The 15,015-nt window shown below is 39.8% G+C and overlaps 1 protein-coding gene across 2 annotated transcripts in view; it reads right to left on the reverse strand.

Annotated features, from left to right (window-relative positions):
- Positions 1-15,015, reverse strand: part of A1CF (APOBEC1 complementation factor) — a 64,123-nt gene that overhangs the window by 34,077 nt on the left and 15,031 nt on the right. For both annotated transcript variants that reach the window (XM_083149083.1, XM_083149082.1), the window contains exon 2: positions 1,889-2,032. In XM_083149083.1, the coding sequence (XP_083005209.1) occupies positions 1,889-1,987 (99 nt within the window). In that variant the 5' untranslated portion in view covers positions 1,988-2,032. The remainder of the gene's footprint in view (positions 1-1,888; positions 2,033-15,015) is intronic.

Below are 15,015 nucleotides of genomic sequence, written 5' to 3' on the forward strand. Positions count from 1 at the left end.
TATATATATATATATATATATATATATATATATATATAATATAAATATATATTATATATATATATTATATAACATATATATATATATATATAAAATATATATATATTATATATATATATATATTATATATATATTATATATATATATTATATAACACATATATATATATATATAATATATATATTATATATATTATATATTATATATATATAATATATATATTATATATATATTGGTGCATTTAATGAATACATTGGTGGCAGTGGGCAGAATAATATAACTATTGGTGCCCAGCAGGTGTTAGCAGGGAGCAGTGCTGTCTGCTCCGTGTGTTTAGGCTGGGGGCGGGGCTAGCCTGGCCGGGGAGCAGGTCTCTGCAGCAGCAGCAGCAGCAGCAGCATCCAGCCGGCCTACAGACGGAGCACAGGGGTGAGTATGACGGGCGAGGGGGCGGTCCGCCGGGCTGAAAGTGGTTAATCTTTCAGCCCGGCAGGCGTACACACATGGCGATGATGGATGAAAAACCATCCATCATCGCCACATCTGCTGGTAAAACCAGCAGATGAACCACTTTCCTAGCGATGATGCGGGAGCGCGCATCATCGCTAGTCGGCAATCTCCGGGGCATACACACTGGGCGATTTTCGGCCGAAAATCGCTCAAAACGGCTGTTTTGACCGATTTTCAGCTGAAAATCGTCAAGTGTGTATGGGCCTTAAGTATGCCAAAAGGCATATGGTTTAGACAAAGTTTCTTGGTTTCTATGGACAACTTTTCCTATTTAACCCTCTCAAATGGTTTGATTCAATTTCTCTTTTGAGCACATTTATAATGACAGCAACACCAGATACTTTTACATTAGAACATGTACTGTATATGTGTATTTATATTATCCTGCAAATAACGCCACTTATTTCAATTATAACTATAATCATTTTGCAATAGCACCTCCCACTTAATATCTACCTCTTCTATCTTCTGCTGACAATAGGCTTACTAACTTAGGGCCTTATTCTAGTTCACTCTTAGAGGCAAATGCCTTCTCAGATGGACAAAACCATGAGCACTGCAGGGGGGCAGATGTAACAGGTGCAGATAGAATTAGATTTGGGTGAGTTATTTTGTTTCTGTGCAGGGAAAATACTGACTGATTTATTTTTACACTGCAATATAGATCTCACTTTGAAGAAAACCCCACCCAAATGTAATTCTCTCTGCACAAGTAACATCTGCCCCATCTACAATGCACATGGTTTTGTCCATTTAAGAAGGAATTTGCCTCTAAGAGTGAACTAGAATAAGGCCCTTACTCTTTAGAAAGGTGCAGACACCAGAATTTGCTGCCAGTCCTCCCGCAACCTGCTCACTTACCAACAAAGCGGGCACTAATTGGAGGATAATGTTGCAATTTGTGGTTCACTCGTTACTGGGCCCATAAGATACATTTCTATGTAAATTGCATTATATTGGTCCCACCCCATCATGAAGGACCCTGAGGGACCCAGCTATGGCTGCATTCCCCATGAGGAGGTAGGGCCTAATGATGCACAGTGCTGAGCACCGCGCCCACCTCCAATCAGCGGCATCTTTCCATTTGACCTGGCCTGATTCAGAGCAAATAAATAAATAAAAATAGTAACTTGCAATTTGTCAAAACCATGCTGCACTGCAGGTGGGACAGATTCAAAATGTACAGAGAGGTTTAGATATGGTAGGGTCATCCTAACTTAATTTAAAAAAAATCTAAGTATATTATTTTCTTTAAAGAGTGTATTTGTGGCTATGCATAACAGGAACTGTAAATCACTATATTAATGCTTTGCAATATGCTACATGATATTATAAAATGACAGAACAAATCGTCCGTAGCTACAACTTGGTTGCCTACCTGTGTCAAACTATATCCTGTGCGCTGAATCAGTGCACGCATTGCGGCTTCTTTCTGAGTGGAGGCCATTCCATCCCCGGATTTTTGATTTGATTCCATTGTGAATGATTATCAGCAAAAAATCAGGTTAATTAGGTGTGCTCACTGCAATCAAATTTAAGATAAATTAAATGAATTAATATTGCTAGAAGTAAAAAGTATATATATCATTTGAATTTCAATTATTTTTTGTTACAAAGAGTACAGAAATTAATTTTTCGGCGCATAAAATAATAGCCCCGTATTAGTTATATTACAGCTACAGCTATACATTATATGTTGTATAACACATCAGTTGCTATACTCCTGATATAGCAATGGTATGACTTAGGAAGATTTAGCTGATGATAGATGATTTTATTGTGAATCATTGAACAAACAGATTGTACAGTAGACTATTACAATGCATGAAATGGCTAAACAAATTTGTACATGGAGCAGAGGAATGTTGTAGATGTTTCACAGTTTATTGATTTAGGGCCAGATGTGTCAACCTTCAAAAGTGATAAAATGGAGAGTGATAAACAACCAGCCAATCAGCTCCTACCTATCATTTTTCAAACCCAGCCTGTAACATGAGCGGTAGGAGCTGATTGGCTGGTTGTTTATCACTCTCCATTTTATCACTTTTTGAAGCTTGATACATCTGGCCGTTAGGGTCTTATTTAGAGTTAAACTTCTTAAAAACCATGTTATTCTGCAAGGGCACCAATTTCAAAATGTGCAGTCAGGTTTAGATGTGCACCTGTCCAAGTTTACAATTCAGTTTGTAAAACAAAACTGCATAGTATTTAAGTGATGTATGGAAAAGCAGGTGATATTATCCCTGCAGGCAAAATTCTAATTGAATATACAGCATTTGTTTGTCTAGGTACTATAACATGATTTGTCCAGAAGCACATTTGCTTCCATAGGTTGGCTTGTTCTTACAGTAGCTCTATATGTTACTCTTAATCTATAAATTGTATTTATGGCTTACACACAGCGGAGGTCATTAATGAAGAGCACTCACAGCTCAGAATAGATCTACCTCATTGCATATACTGTAAGTGCATCTGGATGGATCACCAAGTATACATCAAGGTGTACACCCAGTGTTATTTGTGACCCCTATAAAAGGTTTCTGGTAATATAAACAAAAAGTTCTGCTAGTAGCATAACTGTTTAAGGTTTTATTACCAAATGTCTCCCTAGTGTAATAAGTAGCTGCAATGTCTAATGATACAAATTCCAAGATGGAGTGTTAGAAGAACACACAAGCAATGATGGTAGACATACTTCCTGTTTCCAGAAATAAAAGGGGTGCCAGTACTCGGTGCCATTGCGTTCCACATACTTGCTGACTTCCTGGCTTCCCCCTCCAGTATAGGGCAACAAAGTTGTCTCGCCGGCATAGAGGGTGTAGTAGGAAAGTGGGTGAGTCAGAGGGTGTGATGAAATGCTTGTGTTGTTGTGGACCCATGTAAATGTAAACCAAAACCCAAGGAATTGTACAAAAAAGGAAACGTATGATTCTCAATCAAAGGAGATGGAACACAAATTTGAAGCCTCAGGATATAAAAAAGATGTACTATCCTCTACCAACAATAAAGTTGCAGAGTTAAACAGAGAAGTACTATTAAAACCCAGGAGAAAAGACAAAAACCAAAAGGAGGACTCAGATGCATTTAAATGGGCTTTTGTGACCACCTTTAATAGCCAGTATAAAAACCTTGAGCAAAGCCTAAAAAAACATTGGGGAATCCTGAGGAAAGACCCAATAATTGGTGGTTTACTACCAGAGGTTCCAAAATGCATTTACCGCAGAGCACCTACAATTAAAAATACATTGGTAAAGAGTACTTTGACTACAACTAAAAAACAAATGACAACAGTTAAATCAAAAGGTTTTTTTCGCTGTGGGCTATGTATAGCCTGCAGACATGTAAAAGGTAGTATCAACAAAATAAATGAAGTAAAAATAAATACCACCCAATTAAAAATCCATGATTTTATGACCTGTAATAGCAGCAGTATTGTGTACGCTATCAAATGTACCTGTAATTTATGGTACATTGGAAGAACATCCAGGCCATTTAAAACAAGACTGGTTTAACACCTGCGAAATATAAAGAAAGGCGTAAAAACACACGCTCTTTCTGAGCATTTCAGGGTTTATCATAATAGCTGTACTTCTGGAATTAAATCTTTCTGTGGAATAAAACATGTAAAGAAAAATATTAGACAAAGGGACCTAAAATCAGCATTGGCAAGGGCCGAAATGAAAACAATCTATGAGTTGGGGACCCTCATGCCTGGGGGTCTCAACTCAGATTTCGAAATAAAGTGGTTCCTATAGTAAAAGCAGTTTTATAAGGAAAAATAAGAACTACTTTACAAATAACCTTCTTGGCTGTTATAAAATATTTATTTATTTATTTATTTATTGCCAAAAAACTCCAGTTGCTGCTGCTAAATATATATTGTGGCTAAAAAGTGAGAATATTCCTTTTTGAAAAGAAATCTTTGGGATATATACTATTGTCACTCTGTCACTCTAGCACTTTATCTCTCCCAGCACTTTTTTCAGTAGAAGCACTGCAGTTGCCCGATGGTTTTTATATTGTTTTTATATTGTTTTTATATTGGTTCACAATCAAAAAACTGACATGCTGTCTTTATTTATTTATTTTTTTTCATTAAAAGTATTCAACACACAAATTGGACTAAATGACGGACATTGCCGGTAATAGAAGCACGCAGCGTCTAGATTGTATTCAGACGTCTGTGGTGCCATGGTAACCCTGGACGCTGGAGAATACGTAACAACGCCAGTGACAGGAAGCTGGCAGCCGCGGAGAGGATTGTGGGACTTGTAGGATTCATATGTCTAGGAATCCGAGCGCTGCCGGTGCTTCATTAGGATTGGCTAACAGGCATTTAAAAGTCAGGTGCAGCGGGCGAAATATACACCTTGATAAAGTCCCCAGGCGGGGAGGAAAGGTGTCGGTGGTGTAAGCCCGCACCTAACCCCCGTTTTGTGCAGCTAAACAGAAGGAGGCATCCAGATACTTGGGGAACAGGACAGCGTTACATAGGAGGAAAGGAAAACCGGTATCCTGACTCCAGAGAATTTGAATAACATACTCATTTGAACTGTACGTCTACAGTTCCCTTGGATCTGGTAATTACCCCCTTTATATGCTGACAGCGGAGGATACATTTTATGTCTATTTGTTTTAATTGTTTCAACTGTTTTAAACGTGATGTCTCTTGTGTAATAAATTTGTTACATGTGGTACTACACCATGAGAGATTCTGTTTGTATTCCCTACATGTGGAGTATGTGCTGAAAGAATTTCAGCAGAAGAATTACGCTACTGAGCGCCGGATAAGTCTGTGACTCAATTTGTGTCTGTTTCGTGACTTTGGTGGAGGTTTATAAGGAGAGCCTTCTTTCTGAGGTTACGGACTATTCTGGCTGCTATTTGTGCACATTGCTTATCCTGTACAATACACACAGTCTAACGGTATATAGTTAGTCATGTTAACACATTCAGCTCTGAGAAAAGAAAACAAATCAAGTCCCTTTGCAGTATACAAATAACCACATAGAAAGCAATTCACCCCCATTGTAATGATCTTGTTGATGAAAATATAAATGTTGCTCCTTCACTGATAGATAAAATTAGCTAATCCATACAGCTCCACCCAATCCATAGTTTGCACGGAACCCTATGCTCCGTCCAAATCCTCCATCCTTCTGCAAAATGGGCCACCTTGCTTAGTTATCCCACTAATGACTCAAAGGTCATGCCTGATCTAAAGATGGCTTTTTATTGTGTAGCAGACATTTATTTGCATTTACAAAATTACCTTTAGCAGCAACATACATTCAATGTAGACATTTTTCCCAATTGAGCACTGCATCTATCTAGCTGTTTTTGGAATTTACACTATCCAGGGCTGGAGTGTTCTCTTAGTTACCAAGGCAGAACTAAGATAGACACTTCATATTTTATGTCAACTCGCCACTTTCAGCTGGATGCCACCCCACTTATTTTGTTTTGCTGAGAATACGCAAAACAGTATGTGGTGCAAGTCTGGGACATCATAAAGCATCTGAAAGCTTCACATACCCAAGATGGCTGCCTTTGTTCACCATAGTAGTGCCAGCCCTGTTATTATCCCTAGGACATAGGCAGCCACCAAGGGCATAGACAGTTGCTGGCCTGTACTCTATGATGTCAAAGCCTGGCACCATATTTGACCACCATATCAGAAAATATTCTCACTATAGAAAGCAATTACAAGACTGCTATTCCCACATTATTAAAATGTACTACACTAAATAATTATACTACTACTACTAATAATAATAATAATAATAACAATAGTAATAGAGTGAATAAGTTTGTAAAATATGAAAGCCATTGCTACATATTTGATACATATTTTGTTTTGAAAGCTGGAAAGACAATTCTAATTATACTTAAATGTAATTTATAAAATATATTTAAAATGGTTTTACACATTTAGTAACAAAATAATAGCTATATTAGTACAATGCTGATAACAATATCAAATTGCCTATAGACTATATGGGTTTCACCTTGGGGTTGGGTAGAAGATCCTGATGGTCATGAAGCCAGTAGTCAAAATACTGGACACCTGACACATTTTGGTAAGTATTGTAACCCTTACCCTTAACCCCCCCCCCCAACTCACCTCTTTCACAGCCTAACCCTCATCTTCCGCAGCCTAATGCTAACCCCCAGCAGCATAACCCAAATCCTAATACAAACTGGTAGAATCTGTGGGGTTTATGAATGTCAGGATGCAAATATTATCTCTTACGTTGTTTCTTATGGGGCATGGATAAAAATTAGGAATGTAAAATCATTTGTTTTTGACCAAGTAATATATAGGGATAGTATACTGTTCTGTATTAATGTAGTGAAATTAATTTCCAACAATACAATTATAGCAGTGGAGAGTAGTTTATAGAGTTAAGAATACTTAATATTACTGAATTATACAGCTAGTACTGAAAACTTTCTGGTCATTTATTGAATACAAATTAAAAATTCTCACTTATTTTTAATTTTAGGATTGAACTCTTTTATCCAGATAAAACTGAAAATGTGCTGTTTATTTACAGTACCCAGTTGGAGCTGAAAATTCTAAGATCATTATCAACTAAAACGTAATGTTTTCTGGTAATTTGTACAGTTATAATTGAAAATTGTTCAATTTTTTTTTACACAGCTGGAATATTCATTTCCTTCATCTTTTATCCAGTTTGAACTTAAATGTCTCTAGTCATTTATTCACCTAGAACTGAAAATTATTTGTTGATTTATTAAGCTAGAACTGAGAATTATACGTTCATTCATTTATATAACTAGAAATTAAAATTCTATGTTTATTTTATCCAGCTAAAACTGACGATTCTATCATCGTTAACTAGAACTTTAAATTCCAGCTTTATCAAGCTGGAATTTCAAAATACAGTATCTCATCTTTTATTCACTTGGAACTGAAAATACTCTCGTCATTAGTATAGCTAGAGCTGAACAAGTTCTGATCATTCACCCACATGTAACTGAAAATGATCTGGTCATTAATCCAACAAGAACGGATTATGAATTATATTTTTAACTTAAATATATCTTGTTTTATTGGTTGGTTTTAGTGATAACTATTATGTATCTCTTTAAGTATTAAATGTTGATGCTTAATTAAAAGAGATTGGGAAAAATACATTCAATTTCTATGGTTTTTATCCAAATCACAACTGAAAATTCTCAGAAATGGACTTAATCTGCAACCGACAATTTGTGGTTCTATTTCCAGCTGGAGCTGAAAGTTATTTAATCTTTAGTATTCATCTAAAGGTCTTCAGTCCATAAAACTAGAACTGTAATGTATGTGGTCATTGATACAGATTGTAATTATGTAGATAACTGATAATTATTATACAGGTTGAGTATCTCCGTTATCCAAATTATTCCGAAAACCATAAATTCTAAAAAGTGAAAAAAAAAAAAAAATTCTTGCTAAAAGCACTACTGGTGACATCTGTAACTGGCACTACTGGTGACATCTGTAACTGGCATTACTGGGGACATCTGTAACTGGCACTACTGGTGACATCTGTGACTTGCACTACTTGGGGCATTACATGTAACTGGCACTACTGGGGACATCTATAACAGCCCTACTGAGGACATGATATGTAACTGCCACTAAATATTTGCAAGAAAATGATTGTTTGGCATTCAAGGTCAGTGCCTGAGATAATATACAAACTTTGTTTCATGTTTTGAAACCTTGTTTTATGCACAAAAAAAATATAACTATGGAATAATCCGTTATCCAAAATTCTTCTGGTCCTGAGCATTTTGGATGAGTGATACTCAACCAGTATAATGTAATCAAAATCAGTCCCTCAATTGGATACCACTATAAAATTGTAATAACTGATCAATACTGTGCAATCATGAGGGGGTCATGAAGGGATAACTTATATAGAAAATCAATAAACTAAAACTGTAAACGTTACAAATTCTATAACATTCGTATGCACTTTGTAAGGTGCCTTGGACCCATTGTGGTACCATATAAATAAACAATGATAATAATAATAATAATAATAATAATAATAATATTGCTGATACAACAACAGCAAGGATTCTATTACTGATATATTTTTATAATAACATTTTATTAAATCTGTACCAATTTTGTAATTACTTTAAAATACATAGTATTCATATATTTCCATGTGAATTTTGTCAACTACATCATATAGATTTGGACTGTGTATTTGGTAACATTATCCTTTCAAGAAGCCTAGCTACGGTTTCAAAGATAACCAAGTTATGTTTATCCTGCACATATCAATAAAGTGTTGTTTGAGTGTATTGACTCAAGCACAAGTCCATATGGTGATTAGACTTTTTGTCTAGCCCACATACAGTACAAAGAGCACTAAATATTAATTACAACATAATCTAATTTCTCACGCAGATATTTGAAAACAATGGCCTGTATTAATAAAAAAATATATATTGTGCACATACAACTGATCAATTTTCTATATATTTATATATCACATTCTTAGAAAAAAAATTTTTGACAGTTTGCCAGCAAATTGCAATACGCTGTTAAATTAATAGACCATTTTAAAAATGAAAGCTAGTAATTAATTTGTGCAATTAATATTTATTCTGTAGGAATAACTGATCTTTTTAATATTTTTACATTCACATGTTTTATGGATAATATTTGAAGCATTAGTTGCCCTCAACTCCACTCATCTTTTACTGAAATACTTACAAACCTTATTTTTTATTAGTCCCGCATCATTATAAACTTGCTCAGTAAGTATAGGAATAGATAGGTTCAAAGTTCACATCTGTATCTTCAGTAAACTTACACATTCCTATCAAAATGGCCACCAGTTAGTTTCCGGGAAGAAAGGGTGTGGCCACCAACGACAACAACTTTATTAACCAGTACAGATGTGTCCTGACTGGACTTTTTTACGCCATATGGCTTGAGATACAAGGCACAACTGTAATGCTCCATTCCCAGTGTACTAGACATGCTAGGCTGCGATATTAACTGTACCTTAATTGTACATGTACAAAGTTTCAGATGAAGCACAATGAAACATGGAGCACAATAAATTATGGCATTATGAAAATCTCCTGCATTGGGGCCTTTCTTTTACAGATTCAGACTCAGTGACACACAGATGTACAAATGATGCACATTATAATGATCAGAGGGGCAGATGTATTAAGCCTGGAGAAGAGATAAAATGGAGATAAAGTGGAGATAACATGGAAGAGATAACGCACCAGCCAATCAGCTGTGTTTGAAATATGACAGTTGGGATCTGATTGGCTGGTGCATTATCTCCTTCCACTTTATCTCCAGTTTATCTCTTCACCAAGTTTAATACATCTGCCCCAGTATGTGCTAGCATTGTCGTTTTATCGCTTCTATGTATTCTAATTTTGCAAATAAAACACATTTTCAGTGAAAATTACCCGCTGAGCCAAGAAGCGTTATTTGGAATATGAGCAACAGGAAAAAAGGACACATCTGTACAATTAGTTTACCCTGCCGGATTAGCTCTAGTACTTACTTCATGTTATACAATTCATTTTCATGTAACAAAATTCACTTTCATGGGGCCCATTTATCTCTTATATATTTGGCTACATCTGTCACTCAAAGTGTGCCTGAAGCTGTAACGCAGGGTGGAGCCTCTGACTCACATGACTGACTCACACGACAGAGAACCAGCCCAGTGAGCCCACAGTGCCAGACACCCTCTGCCTCTCCATGTAACACAGCAAAGACACAGCTACTCACCAGACACACCAGGTGAGCGCCCCACAACTCCATACCTCCCAACATGACCCTCTCCAGGAGGGACAGAATGCTCTGTTTGTTGGCTTCCATCTTAATTTATGATTGTCATCACCTGTTTTAAACAGGGTAATTGATAAGAAAGGTGTTTAAGCACAGGTGATGGTAATCCATAAATTAAGAAGAAAGTCCAGAAACAGAGCAATGTGTCCCTCCCCCCCCCCCCCCCCATTCACGGCAACCCCACGATTAAATGGCACATGCAAAACACTGACATGGCTATGGTCGACAATGAAAAAGGTTGACATGAGTTTTTGAAGATTTATTTTTCACTTTTTCAATGTTTTCATATTCATTCTCATGTGTCGACATGGACACCAATGAAGTGCCACACTTATGTCAACATTTACATGTGTTGACCTTTCTGTGTTGATTTTTTCTTGTGGCGATTCGCGGCACCCCCCGGCGACCCCCCTCCTGCGATTCACAGCACACCCCCCCAATTTGCGGCGACTCCCGCGATTTGCGGCCCCACCCTGTGACACACCCCCTCCTGCGATTTGTGGCACCCCGTGACCCCCCCTCCCACGATTTGTGCCAACCCCCCAGGCCCCCCTTCCTCGCGGTACCCCCCACCCCCCGCAACCCCCCCTACCGCGATTCCCCCCCTGTCATTGCGGCAACCCCCCACCCCTGCGACCCACCCTCCCACGATTCACTGCAACCCCCCGCGTCCCCCCTCCCACGATTCGCGGCACCCACACCCCCCCCGCGACCCCCCCCTCCCGCAATTCACGGCATCCACCCACGACCCCTCCTCCCGTGATTCGCGGACACACCTCACCTCACCTCCCCCCCCACCCGGCAACCCCAGGATTAAATGGCACATGCAAAACACTGACACGGCTATAGTCGACAATGAAAAAGGTTGACATGAGTTTTTGAAGATTTATTTTTCTTTTTTGAATGTTTTCATATTCATTCTCATGTGTCGACATGGACACCAATGAAGTGCCACACTTATGTCAACATTTACATGTGTTGACCTTTCTGTGTTGATTTTTTCTTGTAGCAATTTTTTTACAGTGACAACTATGTGCACATCAACCTACACATCATCAACCAATTCTTTGTATAATATATAACACCTGTTCTGTTTTACTATAGGTGTTTTAAGTCAGATCTTTTACTGATACTATTACTGTTTATGTAAATGCATTACTGCTACTATTACTGTTTATGTAAATGCATTCTGAATGACAGCAACATCCTACCATCCTTCTACAAGAATATATAACCAACTAGGTGATTTATCGCGCCCCGTGCCCCCCCTCCCGCAATTCACGGACCCCCCGCGCACCCCCCCCATGATTCACGCCCCCTCCCACGATTCACGTCACCCCCCGCACATACCCCCCTCCCGCAATTCGCAAACCCCCCCTCCCGCAATTCACGCCCCCTCCCACGCTTTGCGGACCCCCGCCCTCTCCCGCGATCCACGGACACCTGCGCCCCCTCCCTCCCTTGATTCACGGCACCCCCCACAACCCTCCCACAATTCACGGCACCCCTAAGCCCCTCTTTAGTTCCCCGTATACTCACACACCCCTATCACTACCCAGCTTCCTGCTCTCTTGAACCGTAACTTCCACCACTGGGGAGTCGCTGACGCTGTTTTGCCCACATGCCCCTATCATGCCTCATAGCCCAGCCTCCTGCTCTCATGTACCCTAACTCCCACCCAGTAGGAGGAGACACTGACTCAGGGCCACCATCCTGTACTCCTGTACTGCCACACTGGACCCTCACCCACTGGCAGAAGCTGCACAGTATCTCCCACCCTCCTCTTTAGTCCCCCTTATGTCCACACACCTCTATCACTACCCAGCCTCCTGTTTTCCTGTGTCGTGCTCCCTATTTAACACATTTCACCTATAACTCAAGTTGCAATACAGGCCATATTTCATACAATTCTAACCATCTTTCTCATATACAAATGTTCACAAATTAAGGGGGCGCAGCCCCTTGCGACGGTGTGAAGAGGGGGCGCGATGAATCACCTAGTCATATAATATTTGTGGCTAATTCTCTGAAAACACCAATTTTGGGGGGTAAGCGTCAAATAGTAACTATTCCCTAAATGTATGTAGGAGAATCTTTAATCCCTGCTACGATCCCTCCTGCCCTGTTCACAGCAGCTTCCCCTATAGGTTTCTAGGGAAGCGGTCATCTATTAGAATGAACTTAGGTCTACAGTCATTAGGTCGACCCCACTAGGTCGACTGGCAGGAAGGTCGACCTGACTTAAGGTCGACATGGGCCAAGGTCGACATGATTTAAGGTCGAATTTGCATAAAGGTCGACATGAGGAAGGTCGACTGGTCATAAGGTCGACATGGGTTTTTCACTTTTTTATGAGCCGACATGTGCCGACAGGCGGTATTTCATGCCCTTCCATCCACTAGGGCGTGGTGGGAGAATAAAATAGTGTGCCGAGCGCAGCGAGGCACCGTGCCCGAAGCATTGCGAGCGAAGCGAGCGTTGCGAGGGTCCGATTCTCATTGCCAACTGTGTCCATGTCGACTGTGTCGACATTCGGATAAAAAAGGTGAAAAACCCATGTCGACCTTATGACCAGTCGACCTTCCTCATGTCGACCTTTATGCAAATTCGACCTTAAGTCATGTCGACCTTGGCCCATGTCGACCTTAAGTCAGGTCGACCTTCCTGCCAGTCGACCTAGTGGGGTCGACCTAATGACTGTAGACCTAAGTTCATTCTGACAGATGTACCGCTTCCATGTTTCTATGGGTGATGCGATGCTGCTTGATCTATCAATTCCGGGACAACTGCCACAGACTCAACCCTTAGCACACTGCGAAGCAAATCCCAGGGACAGGCTCCTTTTGGAGACATACATCAGGACATTAGGATTGCATAATAAATTGTGATTCTGGGCAGTAAAATTCAACCAGATTGCATTGTATATGTGATCCTACTTAAATGGGCCCATTTGATCAGTGTGCTCATTGTCATTAAAACTCTACTTCTCCCTATCAGACTCTCCGCCTTCCTACAAATCTTTAAATGGGCTCTCAAGGCCCACTACTTCATTATACCCAGCCATCTCTCATACTAACCTTCTGTTTATACTGGATACGGTCATTGGGTCACCACCAAGTAGGTCGACAAGCATTAGGTCGACACCACTAGGTCAACATGCAGATAGGTCGACATGAGTTTAGGTCGACATGCAGTACGGTCAACAAGACTTTAGGTCGACATGTGTTAGGTCAACAGGGTCATTAGGTTGACATGGGTTAGGTCGACAGGGTCATTAGGTCGACATGGGTCATTAAGTCGACATGGGTTTATTTCACTGTTTTTTTTGAGCCGACATGTGCCGACAGACGGTATTTCATGCCCTACTGTCCACTAGGGCGTGGTGGGAGAATAAAATAGTGTGCCGAGCGTAGCGAGCCATGCGAGGGGACGTGGTGGTACGTTTCGGTGTCCATGTCGACACAACATGTGCCGACAGGCGGTATTTCATGCCCTATCATCCACTAGGACATAAGGGTAAGAAAAAAAATAATACGAAAAAAATGGCGACTTTTTCACTGTCGACCTTACTCATGTCGACCTAATGACCATGTCGACCTCACTCCTGTCGACATAATGACCCTGATGACCTTATGACCCTGTCGACCTAACCCATGTCAACCTAGACTCATGTCGACCTAGACACATGTCGACCTAAATACATATAGATTGTAAGCTTGCAGCAGGGCCCTCCTACCTCCAAGTCTGTCTGTTGCTACCCAGTTTGTTTTATCACTGTCTACAATTGTAAAGCGCAACGGAATCTGCTGCACTACATAAGAAACTGTAAATAAATAAATAAATAAATAAATGCATGTCGACCTAATGACTGTCTAACATCTTGCTGGTGACCAACTGATCCACACCCATTTATACTCACTTCTACCCCTGCAATGTAAGTTCTAACAAGCAGGGCCCTCTCTCCTCATGTGCTTTTCTTGGAATATATCCACCTCTGCCACTCTAATAATTACTTCAGTGCCCTATCCCCTGATACCCTGTCTTTATTTACCACATACTTCTCCTAAATTGTCTTGTGCTATTTTCTTGTTTTGCTTACTTATGTATTGCTAGAAGCTGTGGAACCCTTGTGGAGCCATATAAATAACCTTTAATAAAAATAAATAATAAACACACTGTGTAAAACGAGGCCTATATCAATGTGCAAAGACTCTCAGGAATGTCTTCACTGTGTGGCGCACCAATGAAAGGCCCTGACTAAGCGCTTTATATACGAAGCGTGCACCGGCCTATGTGCGGTTGCTTCCTATGCACGCCCTCCATGTGAGGGATAATTATGTATGACTGATATGTTAGCGTCTCTCTAATAACTGCTCTAGTAAGAGCAAGATTGTCACTTCCAAGACTATCAGCCTGTGAATTAGTCACGATCCGGGCAGACAGCATTGCCTAACGCTGCTGCATGTGGATCCATACGGACAGCACGGCGCATTATCCCCTTATAGGGATACGTTCTACTATAGATATATATATGAATGACTCCTGTCTGATCAATAAGATCAATAATCTTCTGTACTGCTGCACTAACAGCTCTGAATTCATTTATATCATCCGTGCAGACAGCATTATTAAATGCTGCCATATATGGATTTACACTGACA

This window comes from Crinia signifera, chromosome 6 (assembly GCF_055691185.1).
Source record: "Crinia signifera chromosome 6, ASM5569118v1, whole genome shotgun sequence".
In the NCBI taxonomy this organism is placed as follows: Eukaryota; Metazoa; Chordata; class Amphibia; order Anura; family Myobatrachidae; genus Crinia; species Crinia signifera.